The sequence below is a fragment of the Homarus americanus genome, unplaced genomic scaffold (genome assembly GCF_018991925.1).
Source record: "Homarus americanus isolate GMGI-L3 unplaced genomic scaffold, GMGI_Hamer_2.0 scaffold31037, whole genome shotgun sequence".
Taxonomy (NCBI): domain Eukaryota; kingdom Metazoa; phylum Arthropoda; class Malacostraca; order Decapoda; family Nephropidae; genus Homarus; species Homarus americanus.
This window is the reverse complement of record NW_024722227.1, coordinates 7,338,106-7,365,367: the sequence shown is the minus strand read 5'-3', so window position 1 is coordinate 7,365,367 and position 27,262 is coordinate 7,338,106. Positions and strand designations below refer to the sequence as shown.

Genomic DNA, 27,262 nt, shown 5'->3' with positions numbered 1-27,262 from the left:
TGACAGCTCTGTCCTCTTGATCAACCTTAATACTGTACAATCCATGTTGTACTGCTTCCCCATTATACTTATGTTTTTCAATTCCACTGTAATTTATGTATATACTTATATAAAAAAATATTAAATAAATAAAATAAATAAATATTGAAGTGATAACCGTGGTAACATTATGAGATGTTCTTATTACCACCATGCTATTGTACTATTCCAGATGCTACTAAATGTTACATAATACTTCCTTGGAAAAAATGTATAGTATATATCAGGTGACTACAGGAGAGCTCAGGTTCTCAACTGGCTCAGCCATGTTAATATTGTTATTATTACCCACTCTGTATCTGTGTTTTTCTGGTTAAAGAAGCTGTTTCAATTCAATACCTGCGTGCGGCGAGAATGCCCCATAGAATAGATATAGATGTTTACTCTTAATACCCCTGAAAAATCGTTTTCTCTTCTAATTTAGTGAAGAGAAAATGATTTACTTTATCAGGCAAACCCAGCCAGTTGTCCACGCTGGCTTGATTCCTAGTATGCAGGGTGTTCCGTAAATACCTTTCATAATTCAGTTATAGATTCCTGGTCACTGTCTTGAAGACAGTGACCAGGTACACACATACAATTACCTGGGTATACCCGCGCGTATCACCACCAGAGCCACTACCTCCATTCTCGTCGCCCAGGTCCTCTCACAATGTCGTCAACAAACGAGACCTCAGTGCTATCCTTGGTGTCAAACTTCTCCATAGTGAGCTGCTGGCTCCCCTGTCGCGTTCATTGCACTTACATATTGACACTCTGCACCGGCCTGGCCCCACCATCCGTCCCTCCCCTTCACGACAATAACCTACCCATACCACTGCTGACATCCTGTGTTATCATCTGAGTTTCTACCCTGCCTCAACCCCCCCCCCCACAAGCGCACTCATCCGCCTCTCCCACCATGGACTTCCCGTACCGTCGTCCACACCTTCTCGGGTCGAAAATCCTCCTAACTAAGCTAAAAACTTCAGTTTAGCTGCATCTTGCAGATTGATGATGCCGCCTCCTTTCTCACTACCACCTACCGTCCTCGCCTTGTCTATTTTGTTGAGTCTGTTGACACGCTTGGGGGTCTACCAGCTGTGTGGATCCCTGAGCACCAGGCCCACAGTAAGATCAAGGTCCATGATTGGGCCTTCTCCACTGGCAGTGAGAGTATAACCATCCTCGCGAGCGCCCATGAGGGCGTTACTTACGCCTGCACTGAACGCAGGAGCTTCATCATCAGCGAGCCTCAAATCTCCCTTTCTCCCGTCCCCTGCCGCCCAACACACCCTAGCCACCATCGTTGGGCTAGAGAAAACTGATAACATCTGGGTCAAGTTCCTCTGGATCCCATCACATATAGGAATAGCTGCCTGTGACAGTGATGATCGTCATACTACAGAAGCAACATAGAAAGAGGATATAGAGGCCACCCTCGCCATCTCCATCAACCATCTTAAATCTGGAAAAACTCGCACTATGTGAAATCTTCGACGAACACCGGAGAATCTGAAATATCGGGGAAGCGACACACTACGCTACTATGACACATTAAACGGAGATGACAACCGCCACTACAAAGAGTATTAACTCCTAACTCGGCCTCAATAGATTGCGTACACGAGCCTGCACCTGAGCGACAGGTATCCCTGGAAGTACTGTACATAGACAACCCTGAACTTGGACACAATTAATGAAAACTCTGTTGGCAATCCGAATCTCATACTTTCTTTCACTACATCATCACTTGCCGTGAGACCAGTTGCAAAAATTAATTAACAGATCAGTGGGAAAAGGTGAAAAATATGGATTAAGAGTTTATGCTGTGAAGACGAAAGTAATGGTTGTTTCCAAATTGGAAATAAATACTAAAATAAAAATTATGATAGGCAACTAGGGACTTGCGTATTTGGGAAGTAAAATTAGCTGTGATGGTAGATGTAAGGAAGAAATCATAACAAGAAAAGGACTGATGTATAGGTCAGAAGCGTGGACACTTTCAGCAGACACCAGAAAGAGGTCGAAGGCCTTTGAAATGTGGTGCTTTAGGCGAATGTTAAGAATAAGTTACACGGACAGAAAAACAAGTGGAGAAGTACCAAGGTTAGCAAAAACTTCAGGAGAGATACTTGAAATGTCCAGAAAGAAAAAATGAGATACTTTGGTCGTATAATTAGGGTGAAGGGATAATAAGAAAACTATTAATGGGCAAAGTTGAGGGTAAGAGGGCCAAGGGAAGGCAGAGACTGGGATGGCTGAATGAAATTTAAATCTAGGTACCCAGAGATACAAAACCTTGGAGGAATGGTAAAAACAGCCCGAAAACGTTTAGATTAGAGACAGCGGTCGCCAACCCCCTAACATGAGAACGGTACTCTGATTGATGATCGAAATCACCACTGCGAGTATCAGGGGCTGCTAACACGATCGTCTGCCTCAGTAGCACACTTGATCGTAGCAGAACACTACTGGTATATGCTAAGTGAACACTGTTACTTTAGTGATTTCCTCGACGTGAGACTTGTCTTTATGGTTCATATAAACAATGATCATACTGTATATATATATAGATATATCGCTCACCACGCTGCCTCAGACTCATATTTATGAATCAAATGAAGTTTTATATTCTTATATGACGACTTATTCTTATTTCAATTTATTGTTTCTTGTTGATAATTCAAAGATATTTAAGTTACTTATTGCTATCATAATATATGAAAATAAGTATACATCACTGTTTCTATGTTGAATCATGGTCATATTACGTATTTATAAAAAAAAAAAAAAATCATATACGGCTGGAAAAATAATACTTTAGAATCATGAACTTGCCAAGATGATTTTTCTCCCTCGGTGATACTGAAGACGGGCGGACCTTGTCCCTTCCTGTACTTCCCGTATATGCGGGGACAAGTGATGTTTAGATGCCAAGGACTCCACGCTGGAGGCTTCACCTGTCCACGCAGTTATACAGTATGTAGCAATTCACAACACATCATTGATTTATAACTCTGATATATTTCATGCATTGTGGAAAAATTATTCACATATCGTTAATTGAGAATATATGGACTTACACAATAAAACAAATGATACTAACTTTCAGTGTCCACTTCTCTGGGAAGGCGCCCTTACCACGACGCACGGATATACACACAGACTCCCAGGGTGAGAGCTCCACGTTCTTCCGCGGATTCTTTTTACACTTCTTGCAACTCCCTGTAACGTACATATGCACACAAATGGAGTTAATAGATTTACAGAATGTATAATTTTGTGTAAGTTATATTGGTCATTGTATAAGAGTGCTCCCACTGAACGCAGGAATTCCACAAGGCTCAGCCCTCTCCCCAACACTATACATACTTTACACTAATGACCTGCCTGACCACATACATACCGACTCACTGACCATACAGTACGTCGACGACGTAACAAAACTAGTCAGACACGGAACAGCACTAGACTACTCTCACAGAAAAAAAAACACGTACGGAATTCGAATAGGTCACAGTGGGGACTCAAATGGCGTATACAAACAAACTCCAACAAATCACAAATCACCTACTTTGACACAAAAAGACATCAACCTCGCCACATATACTTAAACTCATACACTAACAACTCAACACCCATACGTACAAGACAGACAAACAGAGTACAAGGAGTGTGACATTCAACCACACCCTCACCATGAAACACCACATCATCACGAAGGCAGCAATAGCACAGAAGACACTCACAGGCATACAACGATTCAGAAGTGAAACAACAAAAACAAACACACTTATACAAAGCACTAATAAGCTCCCTGTTTACTTACTTACGTACTCAACACACTCCATTTAACAGCGCCAGCCAACGTCAAGAAACTACAAGTCATAAAGAATGAATCACTGAGGTTCATACACAATAAACACTGGGTATCATTCAACTACATGAACATAGCAACATTTCACCTCTCAACAGCTAGCTGCTGGAGACTATTAGGTGACAAACAGATAGAAAACCTCTTAACCACACACCCATAATGGCAGGAATACTTTGACGACATCATACTTCATCGTAGATACAGAAACAGGATCCCTTCATACTAAACAGACCCAATACACCATACCCATCCGCTCTATACTAAAACACGCAATCAACACCAACAGCACTAACACTCCTATATCTGCACCTGGCGGCCCGAGAGCAATCCAGGTACACATCAAGCCGCTCTGAATTCAGATATTCTCCTCTCACCACCCCACTCAACCTGTGATGGTGCAACAGCAATATCGGAACCAATTAGGCTTATCCGAGGTTCGATTATTTCTAAGCAAATCAAAGAACTAGTCCCCACTTTCTTCTCAAAAAACTCTACGACGGTGCCCTCATTCTTCCATGCAACGAATACCCTAACATTTTAAGATCAGAGATTCAAAACTCTTCCTCCAACTAGCTCCGTTCCATCATTGGCATAAGCTCAAAGACTGTAGCTTCAACTATCACCAAACAACTCTACTATTAACCTACTTCTTCCTTTACCGCTGGGCGGGGCCTACCGGGGTTCTGGGTTCGAGCTGCTGCTGTGTGGGTCTTGTCGCGTCGGTCGTGCTGCTGGTGGTCTGTTACTACAATCCTATAACAATCAGCACGCTGTGTTAAGCCACGGCACCTATTTCTACTCCTACTACTCCCTTCCATCCACCTGCTATCCTTCCACTGAACCTTTTTCACCCCTGTCACTTGAGATTTATGTATGTATGTAATCCAAGCGGCTCAATCTCTCTAGCATTCCTCCAGTTACACTCTGCTTTCCTCCTCCCTCCTTCAACAGCTTGTGGATGGACTGCTCACAACTTCTTCAGCACTCCGTCTTTGCCCAGTATCTGCTACATTATGGCTAAGTGAACTGTATGTACTCTTAAAATCGTCTACGTGAGCTTTTTAGCCTCAGTGATACTTGCCAGTGAACCGTTATAATTAAGCCTCGTTTATTAGGGATATCAGGTCGGAGACTCTTACGTTCTGTACTTTATGAGCGCCATTGTACAGGACTACCACAGTGCTCTTATTTATTTGTTTTTCACCTTTACTTAAAATTCTCGTGCTTTTGGCTATACCTGGAATAGAACTGTCATTTTCCTTGACCCAGCTTATCCAGTCGATTAATTGTACGAAAATAATTATTGATGTATGTTTAACTACCATCTCACTGGGAACACACTACTTTGTTCACGAAAGGAACTTCTAGTTAACATCTTACTTGCAAATTTCACTACGTTTTCCATGGAAGTTCAGAGGAAACCCTTCACTACAGGGACGCCACTTTTAATAATCTGTTTGGGTAATGATTGTTTACAAGGGGTCAAGAACCGCTGGAGTGTGGAATATTATATATACGCTGTGCAGAAGATACTGTTCTTAATACGGGTAGTGAAGATAGGTGTTTCACAAACTGGTTAACAGGTTAGTGGAAAAAAGTGAAGAATATGGCTTAAGTGTTAATGCTGTAAAGACGAAGGTAATGGTTGTTTCCAAATTGGAAATAAATGATAAAATAAAAATTATGATAGGCAACTTGGATCTTGTGTATTTGGGTAATAACATTAGTTGTGATAGTAGATGTACGGAAGAAATCAAAACAAGAATATATAAAGCCAAAACATTAAATAGTCTAAAAGATCTTAGTAAAAGTGACATTAACTTATATTTGAGAAAAAGACTTCTGAAATGCTATACTGTATATGGTTAGGACTGTTGTATGAGTCACAAGCGTGGGCACTCGGCAGGCGCCCGAAAGAGTTAAGAGGCCTTTGAAATGTGGTGTTATAGGCGAATGTTACAAATAAGTTATACTGAGAGGAAAACAAATGATCTATGAAACTGTGGCAGATTAACATTACTGGATAAACATGTATAATTAAACTTAAAAATCTTTGGTTATATGTACAGTACACCTTCGAATCATCCAGTTAAGAATTAACACAATAAGATCACTGTGTGGTGGTAGTCATTGATAGTGGTGCTTAATCACACTCAGACAACCAGTACTTACGACCACGCATCGCGTGCTTCCCCTTGTTCTTAGAGGGCTTCCCCTTGTTCTTAGAGGGCTTCCCCTTGTTCTTAGAGGGCTTCCCCTTGTTCTTAGAGGGCTTCCCCTTGTTCTTAGAGGGCTTCCCCTTGTTTTTAGAGGGCTTCCCTCTGTTCTGCATGGCGAGGTCCCCCAAGTACAAGGAGTGGCTCATTATATCACTCTTGTCATTCATTTCGGGATCCTTCACAATGCTTCTGTTTCCTCTCAGCTCCATGTGACTCTGGTTGCTATCTGTGACCTGCAAGACACAAATTTTGAATATTATCGAATCAGTTCAGTTAGGCTTCACCTACACCAGTACAGTACCAATATGAGTATTTTGAACGTAATTTACCTTTGATAACTTATTTGATCTGGGGTAAAATTATTTGAAGTTGGCATAACTTGTATTCACGAAGTTCAAGATTATTATTATTATTATATATACATATATATATATATATATATATATATATATATATATATATATATATATATATATATATATATATATATATATACAGTATATATACTATATCGAACAATAGACGAGTTGTCGGTCGAAATTTTTTCGTAAGATGGCAGGTCAATGGGTAAGGAAAACGCTTACATTCGCTGTGGTAAATAAAATTAAATGATATTTTTAAATAAAATAGGCCAAAAAGTGTAAATAATAAGGGTTAAAGTAGATAAAAAATCACGTGACTGCGAAAAGCTCTGTGATAGGTTGTGACGTCACAGGTTGGCTCTAGCCTTGAGGCAGCCCAGCTGTGGTGTATGTGTTGTTACCAGCAGTAATACAGGACTTGTGGCCATATACAATTATACAGGCATACCTTATTTTTAGGTTAAAATACGTTGCTGCTCAAGTATCATCGTGTGTATTTACTTGCTGGAAGTTTTCATCACTGTTCTCTATTTCATGTCTGGAAAATGTAAGTTTTCGTCACTAATGTCTACATTTAATGTTGTGGAAGGACTATAGGGACGGCCTGGCCAGGGAATGGGCTTGAGATGATCACATGACAGATGTAATTTAACGTGCTTCATAGCTGGATGGCCGAGTTCTTGATAATACTCTACAATCATAAAGATATCTACTTTTGATAATTTTCTTTCATCTGCCATGATGAACCCTGGAAATAGTTGTCCAAACTTCTCGACTGATCGGCTCTGTAAATAAATATTATTAGATAATTAATTGTGCTTTACTGTGCAACACAGTAATGCTATATTGAATATATAAATATTACTAAGCACATTAACTAATTCAATGGAGAGTAGCTACCCCTACTACAAATTTCCTAGTATAAATATTCCAAACAATATTGGTATTATTTTGGTTTCGGTCATCTGGGGAACCTCAAGATTCTAACTATGGGATTAAGTACTTTAAACAATAAGACAAATTATCTCTACGGGATTTCTGTCGAAAGAATTTTTCTATCGCATAAGAAAATACAGGTCATAGGTTAGGTTAGGGTATGATGAGTTATATTATAAGTTATAAGGTTAGCTTAACATACACCAGTAAGGAGGGGGGGGGGTAGTAACTCAAAACTAGTGATTTCCAATAGAAATGAAGGTCTAAATCGTTCATAACACATCGCAAACCACCAGAAAAAAGTCTCCATATCTAAGTACAGGGATGACCAAAACTTACCCAATATAGCCTATCGAATTTAAACATCCAAATACTTATGGTAGTTAAAATAAATTTTTCCCCATTAATTAATATAAATGATGATATATCCCAATGCATTCTCAAAACAAAGTCCAGACTATGCCATTGCTTCTAAATTTACTCGTATTTCCATCTAGTACTGATATACCCTGTAAATGCACTGGAAAAAAAAGAAAGTCTACCAGGCAAGAGTACATGACAGCTGAGCTGGTGTGAACATGGGAGTTTTTTATGTCCATAAGCTGCTCTTCACGGCACAAATCTTCACTTACGAAATGTCCATGACTTAGACCATAAAAAAACCCACACACTTAAAACTTACGAACGTGGCATTTGGGGTCTGAAGAGGTCACCCTTTGTACCACCTCCGACTGCAACTGTGAGTTTGTTGGAGAACGTCGTCTGCGGGGAAACTGGTGACGTCATTGCAAATGGCGGCCCTGATCCTCGAGAAATAAACTTATCTCGACTATTGCAGTAGGACTTTAAACTTTTATTGCAAATTATATGTACCCTATCACTCTACGAATGTGGCAGAGTGTATTTCTTGTGTTTACTCAGAACATACAGCTCGTCCATTCCATACCTTCTTGAGTCTCCCCTTAAATGAGAAGTGTTGGGCGTTAGTAGGCGCAGGTCGGGTAGTGTTGCGTCTTTGTAACAAAGTGTGTTTGACATTCGGGCCTTTGTTGTTGAGCGGCAGAAATTGGACAGTGATTACATAAGATCATCAAGATCGTCTTAGTGATGTGAAAGTGTACATCGATGTAGGATTTTTAATGCAAGACGCGATTGTAATTTTGAAAACTCAAAACTCAATCTCCACAGTATTGGAGATACAGCCCAGGTTAAAAGGCCTACAACCACAACATCATTGCCATATGATAAAAGCTTTTATTTTATTTTTTACGGAGTTGTTGTCACGGTTGTGATAAAGGCCAACCAGGGAGTGCCTTTAGTTAAATCAGTTCATAGTGTCATCAGTGACCGTGGAAGAGGTTGTAAATAACTTAAAATGAATACAAACTGGCAAGCAAGCTGAAAGGCACCACTGCCAGCTGAGGCCAAGTAGTGTTATAGGGGCCACAGAGACTTTAAATTTTATTTTGTTTGTGTGCTTTTTCATGGACTGAAACTGTGCCTACAATACATCATTCACAGGGAGATACAGTGTACACAGTGATAGCACAAAGAGATTTAGTCGTCGATGAGAGCAGGACAATAAAGTATAAGGAAATACTAGTTAATAAAAAATAAATAAAATCAACAAGCTTGGCTATCCATAAAGGCATTCTATTACCGCCCCAAAGAAAGTTTTATTTAATTTTTCTGTGTGTCTAAAGGACTGAGCGGGTGTATAAAATCTGTTATCCATAGCAAAATGCAGTGTACATAGAGGTAGCACATAAATACTGACAAACGCCGAAGTGAACTGAAAAAAAAATAAAAAGAAGAGAAGAAAACAGAAGACAACCCTAAAGGCAATAGGAGGTTAACACCAGCAGAGGGCAGCTAAGGACTGAGTTTTTCTTTATTTTTTAAATAGGTGTAGATCTATACATACACCCCCAACAACAACCATGAGGGATATGATGTGTGACTACTGCAGGGGATGACGGATATGGATGATACAGGCCTGACCAATGCAACGTTTAGGAAGATGCTAACTGCCGTAAAGCATGAAGGCTGCTGCTGGTATTGCCCTGACTGCATAGTCAAGGTGAAAGAGGCGATTAGAACCATAAGGGAACGAGTTCCCTAAGGACGAAAATAGATGAAGCTGTAGCCTTGCTGGTTGCCAAACTAGAGCAAGTTGGGAAGTAGCCGATAGAATGGAGGTGGTTGCTAAGAGGATTATTAGATTACTAGATTAGATTGCCCCAGAGGGAGCTAGTTTATTGGGCACCCCCTTACTTCCTGTGCAAGGTGAAGCGCAGAAGCGTTTACAGTGCCCATTTGGGAAGCATGCGGAGTTCATGCTTGCCTTTATGACTCGTGCATTAAGGGCGTAAAAGCCTGAAGGGTCATGGGTTTTGTCAGCAAGTTACATAAAGTGACAGAATGAAGAGTGTGTGGGGGGAAATTTCCCGGTACAATTTATCTGTTTATGGCAAAGCGTGGCAGGTCCCTAATAATGTCAAGTGCCAGGCCATAGCCATTGACAGTATTGAGGAACATGCCTTTCAGTGCGATTGTGATGGCGTGTACGTCGGTAGTGTCGGCTTCAAGGGGGACGACGAGAGGTTGGTAGGGGACGTCCTTCTTGGCGTAGATACGTGGTCCACTAGCATGTCCGCATGGTGGTCAATTGATGTGGAGAACTGGAGTGGATGGGCCCCAGGTGCCGGCATGCCTGTGGGGGACGGGGAGCCAGGGGTGGTGTCCCCGTCCATGAGCGCGCGGTGGGTGGACGGGGACAGCCGGGCACGGGGCAGGCTCTGGTGTGGACGCCAGCAGTGGTGCCAGGCGGCTGTGGAGTTATGCTGACGTATTAGCAGGGCCACGGGAGGTGGCGGAGAGTAATGCAGGATAAGAACAGGTTCTACAGCAGCTAGGGACTCTAAAGAAGTGTGTCGAAGAAAGTAAAATTAACGGAGCTACTGTTAGGGGAGAGGAGGAACAACGGGAACGTCTCCAGCGCAGGAACAATGTAATAGTTTTTGGAGTCCCAGAGAGCCAGGCGGAGGGAACCGAGAGTAAGATAACACACAATAAGATGCAGTTTAAAAATATTTGTACAGACGTTCTGAAGATGCCATCAACCCCTCAGGATGTGAGGAGGCTGGGACAAAAGCAGGGGACAAGCCTCGCCCCCTCAGGATCACACTAGTGAGTGAGGAGGAGAAATGGGAGGTTATTCGGCAGGCAAAAAACTTAGCAAGGAGCGAGGCATTTCGGAGTGTATTCATTCACACAGATGGCATGGTAATGCAGAGGGAACAGCACAGGAAGCTCCTGCAGGGCTTGAAGCAGAAGAGAGAGGAGTCGAGGAGGAACGGGGACGGGTGTACATGGGTTGTATTCAGGGAGAGAGTGGTGGAAGCAAGTGTGCCGACACAGGGCCGGGGGACAGCAGCGCACCCTCCACCCGCTCTACCCCCCGCCCGGGAGGTGGCACCAGCTCCACCTATCAGCCAGGAGGAGGCGAGCGCCTTGTAAACAATGACATTTCTAACCACACCCTGCAAAATACAGTATACTTAGCAAATGCTGCAGCTTCTGAGAATGGGGGGGGGGGAGGGGTTACTACTAAGAGCAGAGAAGTTACCAAGAACAAATTCTGGCTTGAATGTCATGTACACTAATAATGACACTTTCCTTGATAAGAGAGAAGAGTTTGAAACAATACTGAAGGTACATCAACCAGATATTGTATGGAGTTGTAGAGCTGTTGTAAAAGAACTGGAGAATCGACGCAGAGGAATGTGAGTTTATTATTGCTGGATATGACTCATTTACGAACCTATCTCAAGAAACTTCCAAGAGGGGTGTGGTTATCTATGCTAGGCAAAACCTTAGAGCCAGCCAGGCGAGGGTACAGGGAGAGGATGTTTTTGAAGAGTCCAAGTGGTGTAAAATTAAATTAAAGGGAGGAGACTTACTTATCGTCGGGAGTATCTACAGATCCCCAAACTGTGACCCACTAAATCAAAGGAACTTAAGAGCCTTAATTGACAAAACGGGGATGCTCAACCCAAGCCACCTCCTTATCATGGGGAACTTTAACTATGGCGACATCGACTGGAGAAACAAGTTCACCCCAATTGACTTGAATAACCCTGCTACTCTTTTTGTAGAAACTCTGAGAGATAATTTTCTGTTCCAACATGTTAGAGACCCGACACATTACAGAGGGGAGCAAACACCCAAGCCACTAGACCTCATCATAACAAACGAGGAGGGTATGGTGGCCAAACTGGAACACCTTGCGCCCCAGTTGGCACCAGTCACCATATAGTGTTGTCATTCAGATTTAACTGTTACCTAATTCAATATAAGGCCAGGCCAAGGTGCAAATATTACAAGGAACATTACAACGGGATGAGGGAAGAGATGAGGGGTATCAACTGGCCTGACTCATTAAGGTACAAGAACGCAGACACTACGCTGAATATCATAACTAGTAAAGTGACCCATTTGATCGATAAATATATACCCAAGACCAAACCCAGTGCCTGAACCATGCGGCGGTCGACAAAGTTAAGAAGAAAACCCAGAAATTCAAGCCGTGGGTTCGGTCAAACGATGAGCAGGACAGGAGGATGTATGCAAGAGCCAGAAACCAAGCAAAGATGGAGTGTAGAAAGGCTGAAAAGGAGTTCCAGAGGCTGGTTGCAAGCGAGGTCAAGTCAAACCCAAAGGCGTTTTACCGCTATGCAAAGTCTAAATTAAAAACGCGAGCAGGAGTATCAGACCTGAAGCTTGAAGATGGTAGTTACGCAGATTCTGACCAGGATAAAGCTGAGGCATTGAACAGTTTCCTTTCCTCGGTGTTCACAAGAGAAGATGCGATTAACCTTCCTGCGTTTGAGGACAGACGGTTCGACACAGCACTGACCCACATTGTGTTCACAGAAGAGGGTATTAGAAATAAACTGTCAAAGCTAATGATCCATAAGAGTCCCGGCCCTGACATGGTGCATCCTAGAGTGCTAAAAGAACTGTGCATCGAGCTTGCCGAGCCCCTGAAGATCCTGTTTTGTAAATGCCTGGATGAACAAAAGGTCCCCAGTGAGTAGAAAGTGGCTTATGTGAGTCCTATCTTCAAGAAGGGCGATCGTCACTCCACGAACAACTATAGACCGGTGAGCCTGACCAGCATAATATGTAAAATACTTGAGAGTAATATCAGAGGTGCCGCGATGGAAAATCTACTACGAAACAACCTTGTAAAGGATTGCCAGCACGGTTTCATCCCGGGGCGCTCCTGTTTAACACAATTGCTCAAGGTATTGGATATTTGGACCCACATTCTGGAACGGGGTGGTAATATCGACAATATTTACCTAGATTTTGCCAAGGCTTTCGACAGTGTACCACACGAAAGGCTGAAAATCAAACTGGAAGGTTACGGAATTCGGGGAAATGTCTTAGCGTGGATAGAAGATTTTCTACATGACCGCAAGCAGTGTGTGGTGATTAATGGTACGAAATCATCATCCGTACCTGGCACAAGCGGGGTACCACAGGGAAGTGTATTGGGCCTGCTGTTGTTTGTTTGTTTCATAATTGACATGCCTGACGTTGTACACTCCTCCATACAAATGTTTGCCGATGACGCCAAGTTATTTCGGGAAATCAAGAACCAAGCGGACTGTGAAGAGCTGCAGAAGGACCTCTGTGAGCTCCAAGAATGGTCGAAGAAATGGCTACTGAGATTCGATGTCACTAAGTGTAAGAAGATGCACCTGGGGCGTACCAACTGTAAGGAGGCGCATCATATGTCCCAACGTGATGAAGAAACTGCACTTTTTGAGACTGAATGTGAGAAGGACCTAGGTGTGTATGTTGACAATGAGCTGAAGTTCTCGGGCCATTGCGAGAAGAAAGTAAATGAGGCAAATAAATTATTGGGTCTTATAAGAAGGTAGTTCAGATATCTAGACGGTCCGTCCCTCGTAACGATCTTCAAGAGTGAAGTGCTTTCCCATCTGGAGTACTGTCACCCCGTCTGGTCCCCGAGATATGTAGGGACTGTCAGTTGGTTGAAAATGTTCAAAGGAGGGCCACCAGACTGGTGCCTGCACTTCGGCACCTCAGCTACCTTGAGAGCTTGGAGCGCCTGAACTTGCCTAGCTTATACTACAGACGGGCAAGGGGTGACCTTATTGAGGTGTATAAGCATCTCAAGGGACACTACTCAGTTGAGTGTCCTTACTTGGAGCTGGAGGACGCTCACCCCACAAGGGGTCACAGCTCAAGATTGAAGAAGCCGCAAGTCCAGAAAGCTATGAGGGCAAACTTTTTCGGAGTGAGAGTTGTGAACTCTTGGAACAGTCTACCAGAAAGTGTTGTGACGGCACCGAGTGTGAGCTCTTTCAAGACAAGACTTGACCAACACTGGAGCAGGTTCAGGTATATTCAGGAGCAGGTGCATGCCCAGTACTTGCCAACAGTGCGTAACAGAGACGTGACCGATCGCCCAAGCGGCTAGCGAGCCGATCAGCGGTGAAGAGGATAAAAGTAAAAAAAAAACAAAAAAACAATGAAATAGATAGAGTATGGTCGCGGGCCACCCTGAGACTCTACGGGCCAAAAATGGCCTGTGAGCCAAAGTTTCCCCACTTGCCTGAGGCACTGCGAGCGAATATAAATGACAACTAGAGTAACTTTAATAAATAGTGTATGATACCTAGGAGCCATTAATTATGTTTCCTCGTCACACTGGGACAAGTGATACGCCTTCTTACTGTTGGTACGACTTAAGTGCATCTATTTGCGTTTCGTGAAGTTTAATATTAACAGACATTTCTTTGACTACTCCTGAAGCTGACAGAAATAATCTTGTAGCGCTTCACAATCCATTTGGTTCTTAATTTCCCTGAATATCTTATCGTCCGCAAACATATGTATGAAGGAGTGTATAGCTTCTGGCATGTCATTTATGAAACAACTGCCCTGCGGTACTCACCTTGTCACAAGTACGCATGACGATTTCGTCTCATTAATCACCACACACTGCTTGCTGTCTTGAAGACTGTCTCTGAGCCACGTTAGGACGCTCCCTCGAGTGCCGTACCTTTCCAGTTTAATTTTCAGCCTTTCACGGGATACGCTGTCTAAAGCCTCGGCAAAGTCGAACTATAATTATAAAATCGATATTGCTACCACGCTCACTAGGAGGTATGTAGTGTTTCGGTCCCGGAATTCATTCCATAATTATTTATTCTATAATAATATTGTGTTTTTTTTTTATCGTTGAGTTGTTATTGGACGTAAGTTCGGTGATGGAATTCGGGAGGTCATTGTTTCGTGTAAAGGGAGCAGGGATAAACCAATGAGTCGAGCATTATGGTTCGAGTCATCGTTGAGAATGTAGGCGACCTACCCTGTCCACGAGGCTCAAAACCAGCTGTTTTATTGGGATTTAAGATAAATGTAAGTTAGACTCAGAACCATACGAGCATGGCAGCGGTTAACACTCCTTGGTCTCTCAAATTGCATTATAGAATGTGATATGGAGTAGAATACCAGTGTGCAAACGCCAGAGTACCAGTTGATGACAAGGGCAAGACCGTTCAATGTAATGAAGGTGACGGGGACCGGCAGGTGTTAACTTTGGAGAATCGATCTGGTTGTTGTTGTTGTTATAATTTTATTACTGCGCTTCAACAACGAAGGTCTTTAAGCGCGTAGCAAGGTTAGTATTACACTAGTCCACCAATGGTAACAAATTATGAGAGGTAGAGCTGTGTCTAAAAATTTGGTAAATTCTATGATGTGTAGAGGAGCGACGCACCAGAGGATAGTGTGTTGTTAAGGTCTGGACCGTTTTGTGTGTTGAAAGAAGCTGGGACCAGCAAGTGATAACTTTAAGGAGGCGAACTTGTGGGAAGGTTCTCTTGATAGTTAATGAAATATTTGTAATTTGGTGCAGGGTGAAAGAACTACAGTGTGTTGGTGAGGTGAATCCTACGGGAGCTCAGTAATATTGTATTTTTTCTATGTCTTAGACTGTTATTTAACTTATAATTTTGATCATCTTAATGTGTGAGTGACCTTCCTATTCCGCTTGTCCTGCCATCTTCCAGTGTTTCAAGGAATGGATGTCACTTGGGAATGGGGGTTATCTCTTAACTCATCCCTAACCCAAGGAGATAAAGCAGCTGAGCTTTTGTGACGTAACAGTAGTCCCCGACTTGGCCTGAGTCTCTATTTGTGATGTTTTGTTCTTCAAGACTCTTCCAACCCTGCTATGTAGTCCAGGGCTACTGATGCTACAAGAGCCTCAACCACTGCCAGTTGTTTACTGTCTAGTCCACAGAAACTTATTGACAGTGCTGCTACAGCTCTATCATCGTTGCTACATAGTCTCGGGAATGTATCAGAGTTGTAACAAAGTTATTAAATAGCTTTTGGCTGTTATAGAAGCTGATACGTAACCCCGGAAATGCTATATCGCACTTGTCTACTACTGTACCAAGGCTATTACATAGCCCCAGGGAAGTGTTAGGACTACTTGGGCTATCACGTAGCCCTGAGGCAGTGTTAATGCTTCTAGATATCGGAGTAATGTCAGGATCATTATATAGTCAGGTGTTTCAGGGTTATTGATAATTCCGGAGCAAAATTAGGAATACTACAATTTCTTCGAGTAGCGTCACGACTACTACCTAAACTTAAGGAAGTATCAGGCTACTAGATAGTTCCGTGGTAGAGTCAGCACTACTAGATAACTTAAGGGGCTGTCTCGGGATTACTAAATAGCCTCGGGGTAGTGTTAGAACTACAACATAGCCCGGAGATAGTGTCATATCTATTACATTGTGCCGAGGAGCTGAATAACTAACCTTGAGTGGTGAGACAGGCAAGGCAGCCAGCGTGAGGACGGCCACCACCGCTATCACACATACTCTCACTCCCCGAGTCATCTCTGCTGCTGGTGCTGGGAGAGTTACCACAGGTGGGGAGTGTGTCTGTGGCTAACTCTTATACCACTGCCTCCCCACCCCCATGGCACTGTTACAATATCAACCCCCCCGCTCCCCTTCCCTTCCCCCCTCCCTTCCCAGACTCGGAGCTCGGCACATATTCCAATACGTTCTTCCACTGCTATCCTCCAACATGTTGTACAGTGAGTCATGTCTATACATTAATACACATAAGACACGCTCCATCCACCATGTATAGGTGTCAGGCCACCATAAGTAATGTGAGGAGGGTAAGACTCGCTGGTGACATGAAGCTTGACAGAGATCATTGAGGTTATCTAATACTGTATAGATATGTCGAACTCTTCCAGGTGAAGTTAAATTACGAAGATCAGGATAAAAATTTTAGATAAAATTGGTGGATTTTAGGACTGGGTGGAGTTACGGGATTAGTAGAACAGCTATTAATTATACTGTATGTAGCCAATAGTCATATATCTAACTCTTGAAGAAATGACCTGGTGCAGAGTTTTTACTGGTGAGAGAGCGAGGAGTATTATTGTGTTACTTAAAATAAAAAGGTTTATACTCTGAACAAAATTATTTCAATTATTGGTTTGAACTTAATACTGTTCAGGAGAGTAAGTATAAAACATTCATGAAAATTTAGCGAACTTACATGAAGATTTCAGCGCCAAAATTGGAAAAGGATAATATGGTGATTCAAGTATGGCAAAGTACACAGTATAAAGTATTGTAGGTGGCTGAAGTGAGAGAAGTAAGTTACACGTCTGCTGAGTTTACAGACCAATACAGTTTGTCACACACTCAAACAAAAAGTTAACTTGGGGTAGTCTGAGATACAATTGCATTATGAACCTCTGATTTAGTTCTGGGTTTCCCTCAAGTTTAACTCGTAGTAAAAAAAAAGTCTTTATTTGATTTAGAAGTTCCGAAAAAAATCAGTTTTAAATCGAACAAAGTTATGGATTAACACAACCAGAAACACAAGTGAAAAATTAAACGAAGTAAATGAAACATAAAATTATTTGTATTAAGGTGAACATTCCGAAAGTCCATCTAGATTTGAATGAGTACCTTACTGTACAGTCTCCTATATCGAAGGCTTATACGTATTAAGTGACAACATCAAGAGTAGTCATTGGATTTGTCAACAATAAGTATAAATCAACTTACAGGAAAAAATCTGTCGATGTTACTGAAGTGGTAAATGGAGACTGTTTCAGAATTATCACGAAGAACCAATACAAAAATTAAAAGGAAGAATAGCTTCGTGAATGTGATTTGAGAAAGACAAAAGTAATAAAATTGTCAAACAGACGTATTTGTGTGTCACCTGTGTGAAGGCAGCATTAATTACGCCTCCAGCACCACTACCTTACCTGCCTACAACGACCACCTGTGTACTGAACAAAATTTATATACTTTACATCTCTTCAGTTAATACAAACCTCTAATCTTTCGTCCTGCAATGTCTTTTTCTATTAATTGGTCTCGATGTTGATGGTCTCACTCAACAATTTTTTGCGAAGCTGAATATCCTAAAGTGGGAGTCGTGCACAGAATCATTGAAGGTCACCTGCAGAATATACTCGCCCACCTGTACAGGACACAGTCATTCATTCTCAGGTATCGGCATCCAGCAGACGTTAAGATTATATCTGTTGGAACATGAAAAATATCTCCCCTTAATTGTCGAGAAGTGGAGAACGTCAGCAACAGCCAAGTGACATCATATTGGCGTCAGTGTACTGCACAAGTTACTTATATTACAGTTCACGATTTAAAAAAAAAAGCTCAAATTTAGAAACATCGAATTCTATATAAAAGACAAATAAATAGGCTTACTCTGTTTTAATGTATTTTATTCATTTTTTTCTTATTCTAATTATACAATATTTTGTAATTAACGAGGTTACAGACAGACTAGTAAAATATACCAGTAATATCCAAATTCTTATGTCTCTCTCTCTACACTACAATTACCAAAGGGCATCAGAAAGTAACGCTAAAATGTTAAAGAATTACAATGAAACACCCAAAATATAGTAACACAAAGTAAAACAGAAAATATCATGACACACAAACAATGAACGCAGCAATCTTTTTAATTTCAATAATTTCAATAATATTCATATTTTTTCATTAGTGTCAGAATCATTTACACTCAGCTACTGCATGTCAGTAAGTCACAACTCACCGGATATTCTTATAAACAATGTATTATTAGTAGGTGAACACACTCGGGTCTCACACACCCCGGCAAGCTGGGTGACGATACTGCATGCGTCACACAATACCATCCTCGGGAAAGACTGTAACTTGTGTCCGGAAACTGTGGCTGTTGTCACTAGCACCACAACAGCCAGCCGTCACCACCTCACTGTATACTGGGGAGGGTAATGTTGAACTGGGGAGGGTAATGTTGAACTGGGGAGGGTAATGTTGAACTGGGGAGGGTAAAGTTGAACTGGGGAGGGTAATGTTGAACTGGGGAGGGTAATGTTGAACTGGGGAGGGTAAAGTTGAACCGGGGAGGGTAAAGTTGAGCTGGGGAGGGAAATGTTGAACTGGGGAGGTAAAGGAACAGGGGAGGGCAAAGGAGCTGAGAGGGTAATGTTGAACTGGGGGGGATGGAACTGGGGAGGCAAAGTTGCGTTGAACTGGGAGGGTAAAGTTGGAGCTGGGAGGAAATATTGAACTGGGGAGGGTAAAGCTGAACTGGGGAGGGTAATGTTGAACTGGGGAGGTAAAGTTGAACTGAGAGGTAATGTTGAACTGGGGAGGTAATGTTGAACTAAGAACTGTAAAGTTGAGCTGGAGAGGGATGTTAACTGGGGAGGAACAGTTCAACTGGAGAGGGTAATGATGAACTGGGAGGGTAAAGTTGAAGTGGGAGGGTAAAGTTGAACTGGGAGGATGTTGAACTGGGGAGGGTAAGTTGAACTGGGGGAGGGTAAAGTTGAACTGGGAGAGGGTAAGCGAACTGGGTTGAACTGGGAGGTAAAGTTGAACTGGGGAGGGTAATGTTGAACTGGGGAGGGGTTGGAACTGGGAGGTAATGTTGAACTGGGGAGGTAAAGTTGAACTGGAGAGGGAAATTGGGAACTAAAGTTGAACTGGGAGAGGTAAAGTTGAACTGGGGAGGGTAATGTTTGAACTGGGAGGGCACTGGGAGGGTTGAACAGAACTGGGGAGGTAATGTTGAACTGGGGAGGGTTAATTGAACTGGGAGGATGTTGGAGAGGATAATGTTGAATAGGGAGGGTATTGTTGAACTGGGAGGGTAATGTTGAACTGGAGAGGATAATGAATAGGGAGGGTGTTGAACTGGGGAGGGAGGAACTGGGAAGGATAATGTTGAATTGGGGAGGATGGTGTTGAACTGGGGAGGTAATGTTGAACTGGGAAGGTAGTGTAGTACTGGGGAAGGTAATGTTGAACTGGGGAGTTTGATGTTGTACTGGGAGGGTAATGTTGAACTGTGGAGGTGAAGTTGAGCTGGAAAGAATAATGTTGAACTGGGGAGGGTAATGTTGAACTGGGGAGGATGGCGTTGTACTGGGGAGGATGGTGTTGTACTGGGGAGGATGGTATTGTACTGGGGAGGATCGTGTTGTACTGGGGAGTATAGTGTTGTATACTGAGGAGTATAATGTTGTACTGGGGAGGATAGTGTTGTACTGGGGAGGATGGTGTTGTCCTGGGGACGGTTATGTAGAACTGGGAAGGGTACTGCTGAACTGGGTAGGGAAATGTTGAACTGGGGAGGATAATGTTCAACTGGGGAGGATGGCGTTGTACTGGGGAGGATGGTGTTGTACTAGGGAGTATGGTGTTGTACTGGGGAGTATAGTGTTGTACAGGGGAGGATGGTATTGTACTGGGGAGTACTGGGGAGGATGGTATTGTACTTGGGAGGATCGTGTTGTACTGGGGAGTATAGTGTTGTACTGGGGAGGATGGTGTTGTACTGGGGAGGATAGTGTTGTATACTGAGAAGTATAATGTTGTACTGGGGAATATAGTGATGTGCTGGGGAGGAGGATGTTGTACTGGAGAGGATGGTGTTCTACTGGGGAGGATGGTGTTGTACTGGGGAGTATAGTGTTGTGCTGGGGAGGATGGTATTGTACTGGGGAGTATTGTGTTGTACTGGGGAGGATGGTATTGTACTGGGGAGTATTGTGTTGTACTGGGGAGGATGGCATTGTACGAGGGAGGATGGTGTTGTACTGGGGAGCATAATGTTGTACTAGGGAGTATAGTGATATACTGGGGAGAAGGATGTTGTACTGGAGAGGATGGTGGTGTGTACTGGGGAGGATGGTGTTGTACTGAGGAGTATAGTGTTGTACTGGGAGTATGGAGCTTGTACTGGGGAGGAGGACTCTTTACTGGAGTATAATGTTGTACTGGGAGGATGGTGTTGTACTGCAGAGGATGGTGTTGTACTGGGGAGGATGTTGTTGGGGAGGATGGTGTTGTACTGGGGAGGATAGTGTTGTATTGGGGAGGATGGTGTTGAACTGGGGAGGATGGTGTTGTACTGGGGAATATAGTTGTTGTACTGGGCAGGATGTTGTACTGGGGAGGATGGTGTTGTACTGGGCAGGATGTTGTACTGGGGAGGATGGTGTTGTACTGGGGAGTATGTGTTTACTGGGGAGTATGGTGTTGTATTGGGGAGGATGGTGTTGTACTGGGAGGATGGTGTTGTACTGGGGAGGATGGTGTTGTACTAGGGGTATAGTGTTGTACTGGAGGATGGTGTGCTGGGAGGATGGTGTTGTACTGGAGAGGGTGATGTTTTACTGGGGAGTATAGTGTTGTACTGGGGAGGATGGTGTTGTACTGGGAGTGTAGTGTTGTACTGGGAGTACAGTGTTGTACTGGGAAGGATGGTGTTGTACTGAGGTACTGTACACTATTTGTACTGGGAGGAGATGGTGTACTGGGGTATAGTATTGTACTGGGGAGTACTGTGTTGTACTAGGGAGGATGTTATTGTACTAGGGAGTATACTGTTGTACTGGGAATATAGTGTTGTACTGGGGAGGATGTTGTTGTACTGGGGAGGATGGTGTTGCACTGGGGGTATAGTGTTGTACTGGGCCGGATGATCTTGTACTGCAGAGGATGGTGTTGTACTGGGGAGGATGGTGTTGTACTGGGGAGGGTGGTGTTGTACTGGGGAGGATAGTGTTGTATTGGGGAGGATGGTGTTGAACTGGGAGGATGGTGTTGTACTGGGCAGGATGTTGTACTGGGGAGGATGGTGTTGTACTAGGGAGTATAGTGTTGTATTGGGGAGGATGGTGTTGTACTGGGAGGATGGTGTTGTATTGGGAGATAGTGTTGTATTGGGGAGGATGGTGTTGTACTGGGAGGATGGTTGTGTACTGGGGAGGATAGTGTTATATTGGGGAGGATGGTGTTGAACTGGGGAGGATGGTGTTGTACTGGGCAGGATGTTGTACTGGGAGGGTGGTGTTGTACTGGGAGTATAGTGTTGTATTGGGGAGGATGGTGTTGTACTGGGAGGATGGTGTTGTACTGGGGAGGATAGTGTTGTATTGGGAGGATGGTGTTGAACTGGGGAGGATGGTGTTGTACTGGGCAGGATGTTGTACTGGGGAGGATGGTGTTGTACTGGGGAGTATAGTGTTTTACTGGGGAGTATAGTGTTGTATTGGGGAGGATGGTGTTGTACTGGGAGGATGGTGTTGTACTGGGGAGGATGGTGTTGTACTAGGGAGTATAGTGTTGTACTGGGGAGGATGGTGTTGTACTGGGAGGATGGTGTTGTACTGGAGAGGGTGGTGTTTACGGGGAGTATAGTGTTGTACGGGGAAGATGGTGTTGTACTGGGAGGAGGTGTACTGGGGAATATAGTGTTGTACTGGAGAGTAAAAGTGTTGTACTGAGGAGAATGTTGTTGTACTGGGCAGTATAGTGATGTACTGTTGAGTATAGTGTTGTACCGGGAGGGTGATGTTGTACTGGGGAGGATGGTGTTGTACTGGGGAATATAGTGTTGTACTGGGAGTATAGTGATGTGCTGGGGAGGAGGATGTTGTACTAGGGAGGATGGTGTTGTACTGGGGTCGATGTTGTTGTACTGGGAAGTATAGTGTTGTACTGGGGAGTATAGTGTTGTAATGGGGAGGATAGTGTTGTATTGGGGAGGATGTTGTTGTACTGGGGAGGATGTTGTTGTACTGGGGAGACTGGTGTTGTACTGGGGAGTAAAATGTTGTAGAGTACAGTGTTGTACTGGGGAGGATGGTGTTGTACTGGGGGTGTAGTGTTGTACTGGGGAGTACAGTGTTGTACTGGGGAGGATGGTGTTGTACTGAGGAGTACTGTACACTATTGTACTGGGGAGGATGGTGTTGTACTGAGGAGTACTGTACACTATTGTACTGGGGAGGATGGTGTTGTACTGGGGAGTATAGTATTGTACTGGGGAGTACAGTGTTGTACTGGGGTGGATGTTGTGTACTAGGGAGTATAGTGTTGTACTGGGAATATAGTGTTGTACTGGGGAGGATGTTGTTGTACTGGGTCAGGATGGTGTTGCACTGGGGGTATAGTGTTGTACTGGGTCGGATGATCTTGTACTGCAGAGGATGGTGTTGTCCTGGGGAGGATGGTGTTGTACTGGGGAGTATAGTGTTGTACTGGGGATGATGTTGTTGTACTGGGGAGGATGGTGTTTTACTGGGGAGTATAGTGTTGTACTGGGGAAGATGGTGTTGTACTGGGAGGATGGTGTTGTACTGGGAGGATGGTGTTGTACTGGGAGTATAGTGTTGTACTGGGGAGGATGATGTTGTACTGTGGAGGATGGTGTTGTACTGGGGAGGGTCGTGTTGTATTGGGAGGATGGTGTTGTACTGGGGAGGATGGTGTTGTACTGGGAGGATGATGTTGTACTGGAGAGGGTGGTGTTTTACTGGGTAGTATAGTGTTGTACTGGGGTATAGTGCTGTACTGGGGAATATTGTATTGTACTGGGCAGGATGTTGTACTGGGGAGGATGGTGTTGTACTGGGGAGTATAGTGTTGTACTGGGGATGATGTTGTTGTACTGGGGAGGATGGTGTTTTACTGGGGAGTATAGTGTTGTACTGGGGAAGATGGTGTTGTACTGGGAGGATGGTGTTGTACTGGGGAGGATGGTGTTGTACTGGGGAGTATAGTGTTGTACTGGGGAATATAGTGTTGTACTGGGGTGGATGTTGTTGTACTGGGGTAGTGTTGTACTGTTGAGTACAGTGTTGTACTGGGGAGTTCAGTGTCGTACTGGGGAGTACAGTGTTGTAGTGGGGAGGGTATTGTACTGGAGAGGATGGTATTGTATTGTGGATTATAGTTTTGTACTGGGGAATATGGTGTTGTACTGGGAAGTACAGTGTTGTACTGGGGAGGATGGTATTGTTCTGGGAGTATATTGTTGTACTGGGGAGGATGGTGTTGTACTGAGAAGTACACTGTTGTACTGGGGAGGATGGTGTTGTGCTGGGGAGGATGGTGTTTTACTGGGAGTATAGTGTTGTACTGGGGAGGATGGTGTTGTACTGAGGTACAGTGTTGTACTGGGAGATGGTGTTGGCTGGGGGTACAGTGTTGTACTGGAGAGGATGGTGTTGTACTGGGGAGTATAGTGTTGTACTGGGAGGATGATGTACTGAGGAGGATGGTGTTGTATTTAGGAGGGTGGTGTTGTACTGGGGAGGATGGTGTTGTATTTAGGAGGTGGTGTTGTACTGGGGAGGATGATTGTACTGGAGAGGATGGTGTTGTGGGGAGTATAGTGTTGTACACTGGGGAGGATGATGTACTGAGAAGGATGGTGTTGTATTTAGGAGGGTGGTGTTGTACTGGGGAGGATGGTGTTGTATTTAGGAGGGTGGTGTTGTACTGGGAGGATGATTGTACTGGAGAGGATGGTGTTGTACTGGGGAGTATAGTGTTGCACTGGGGGTATAGTGTTGTACTGGGAAGGGTTGTGTTTACTGGGGAGTACACTGTTGTACTGGGGAGTACAGTGTTGTACTGGGGAGAATGGTGTTGTGCTGGGGAGAATGGTGTTGTACTGGGGACGGTGGTGTTACTGGGGAGTATAGTGTTGTACTGGGGAGGCATGGTGTTGTACTTTGGAGGGTGGTGTTGTACTGGGGAGGATGATGTTGTACTGGGGACGGTGGTGTTGTACTGGGGAGTACATTGTTGTGCCGGGTAGGATGGTGTTAGCTAGGAGGTGGTGTGTACTGGGGATGATGTTGTACTGGAGAGGATGGTGTTGTACTGGGGGAGTATAGTGTTGTACTGGGGAGGGTGGTGTTGTACTGGGAAGGATAATGTTGTACTCAAGAGGATGGTGTTGTACTGGGGAGTATAGTGTTGTACTGGGGTATAGTGTTGTACTGGGAAGGGTGGTGTTGTACTGAGGTATAGTTTTGCAGGAGGATGGTGTTGTACTGGGAGTACAGTGTTGTGCCGGGTAGATGGTGTTGTACTGGGGAGGGTGATGTTGTACTGGGAGGATGATGTTGTACTGAAGAGGATGGTGTTGTACTGGGGAGTATAGTGTTGTACTGGGAAGGGTGGTGTTGTACTGGGAGTATAGTGTTGCACTGGGGAGGATGGTGTTGTACTTAGGAGGTGGTGTTGTACTGGGGAGGATGTTGTACTGGAGAGGATGGTGTTGTACTGGGGGTATAGTGTTGCACTGGGGAGGATGGTGTTGTACTTAGGGTGTGGTGTTGTACTGGGGAGGATGATGTTGTACTCAAGAGGATGGTGTTGTACTTGGGGAGGATGATGTTGTACTCAAGAGGATGAGGGTTTTACTGGGGAATATAGTGTACTGGGGTATAGTGTTGTACTGGGAAGGGTGGTGTGATGCTGCTGGGAGTATAGTGTTGTACTGGGGAGGATGGTGTTGTACTTAGGAGGGTGGTGTTGTACTGGGGAGGATGTTGTACTGGAGGATGGTGTTGTATTGGGGAGTATAGTGTTGCACTGGGGAGTATAGTGTTGTACTGGGAAGGATTGTGTTGTTCTGGGGAGTACACTTTTGTACTGGGGAGTACAGTGTTGTACTGGGAGAATGGTGTTGTGCTGGGGAGGATTGGTGTGTTGTACTGGGGAGGGTGGGGTTGTACTGGAAAGTGGTACTGGGAGGATGGTGTTGTACTGGGAAGGGTGGGTGTTGTTCTAGGGAGGACAGTGTACTGGGGAGGATGGTGTTGAACTGGGGAGCATAGTGTTGTACTGGGGAGTATAGTGTTTACAGGGGAGGATGGTGTGTAGTACTGGGGAGTATAGTTTTCTACCTGGGAGGATAATGTTGTACCGGGTAGGATGGTGTTGTACTGGGGAGGATGATGTTGTACTGTGGAGGATGGTGTTGTACTGGGGAGGGTCGTGTTGTATTGGGGAGGATGGTGTTGTACTGGGGGAGGAGGATGTTGTACTGGGGAGGATGGTGTTGTACTGGGGAGGAGGATGTTGTACTGGAAGGGGATGGTGTTGTACTGGGGAGGAGGATGTTGTACTGGGAGGATGGTGTTGTACTGGGGAGGATGGTATTGTACTGGGGAGGGTCGTGTTGTATTGGGGAGGATGGTGTTGTACTGGGAGGATGGTGTTGTATTGGGAGGATGGTGTTGTTCTGGGGAGGGTGGTGTTGTACTGGGGAGGATGGTGTACTGGGAAGGATGTGTTGTACTGGGGAGGATGGTGTTGTATTGGGAGGATGGTGTTGTACTGGGGAGGATGGTGTTGTACTGGGGAGGATCGTGTTGTACTGGGGAGGATCGTGTTGTACTGGGGAGAATGGTGTTGTACTGGGGAGGATGGTGTTGTACTGGGAAGGGTGGTATTGTACTGGGGAGGATGGTGTTGTACTGGGGAGGATCGTGTTGTACTGGGAAGGGTGGTATTGTACTGGGGAGGATGGTGTTGTACTGGGGAGGATCGTGTTGTACTGGGAAGGATGGTGTTGTACTGGGGGGTATAGGGCTGTATCAGGGAGGATGCTGGAGAAGGAGGCCTCAAATTCTTACATTATTGCTGTTATAACATTAGTTTTATCAGACCACTGAATCTTTACACTCACTGGGCTGACCTGAAGGATTTGGTCTTAATCTGTTTTGGTCATTTGCTTTGTTGCAGGACAGTAGTAACAGTTCATGATAAGTTTGGTTGATGAATTATATGTTAGCGATGGTTGTTTAACTGGGGTTAACTCTTCGGTTGGAAACCGAAAAATCTTCCCATGACGAAGGCCAAAACCCATGATGACGGGTCTAAGACATCAACTGAAACTTACACTATTTTGTCGTCTTTGAAAAGTCACGGAAGTTGTCAGAATTCAGTCAGAGACAGTCAGTGACTAATTTCTTTAATTTCTGTGGCAACCCTACACAGGGTTGTATGGGCTGGATAAGGTTACGGCGAGGATGGTGTAGCAGCTTTGTCCAAACCGACGTATGAAGTCACAATGATGATTAAATAGAATTTAGAGGACATCTTTTGTACTTTCTCTTTGAGTCCTTGTTGTGTTAGGGGAAGTGTTCGTGAGTTTGGGAAGTATGAACGTTGTGTAAACATTGATGAACTTATACGGAGGAAGCCTAAGGATCTTGGGACCAAGGAGGATATGGAGACAATAGCTGGAAGATTTGACGATTGTAGTGACGTGTACTGTGCAGCTCATTCTGTTATCTAAAGTGACGCCAAAGAACTTGGTGTGTGTGTGTGTGTGTGTGTGTGTGTGTGTGTGTGTGTGTGTGTGTGTGTGAGTAAGGATATGTGTGAGGTGCAGGTAGAGAGTGAGGCCCCCAGCCTTGGTCACCACCACCA

The 27,262-nt window shown here is 44.1% G+C and overlaps 1 protein-coding gene across 1 annotated transcript; it reads right to left on the bottom strand.

The window, feature by feature from the left end:
* Positions 1-1,112: 1,112 nt before the first annotated feature.
* LOC121862502 lies at positions 1,113-16,386 on the bottom strand. Its single transcript, XM_042360808.1, has 5 exons — positions 16,286-16,386; positions 6,071-6,350; positions 3,128-3,246; positions 2,841-2,981; positions 1,113-1,397 (listed from the first exon to the last, which is right to left on the bottom strand). The coding sequence occupies exons 1-5, from the start codon at positions 16,364-16,366 to the stop codon at positions 1,113-1,115; spliced, it is 906 nt and encodes a 301-aa protein (XP_042216742.1). The 5' UTR covers positions 16,367-16,386.
* Positions 16,387-27,262: the final 10,876 nt, after the last annotated feature.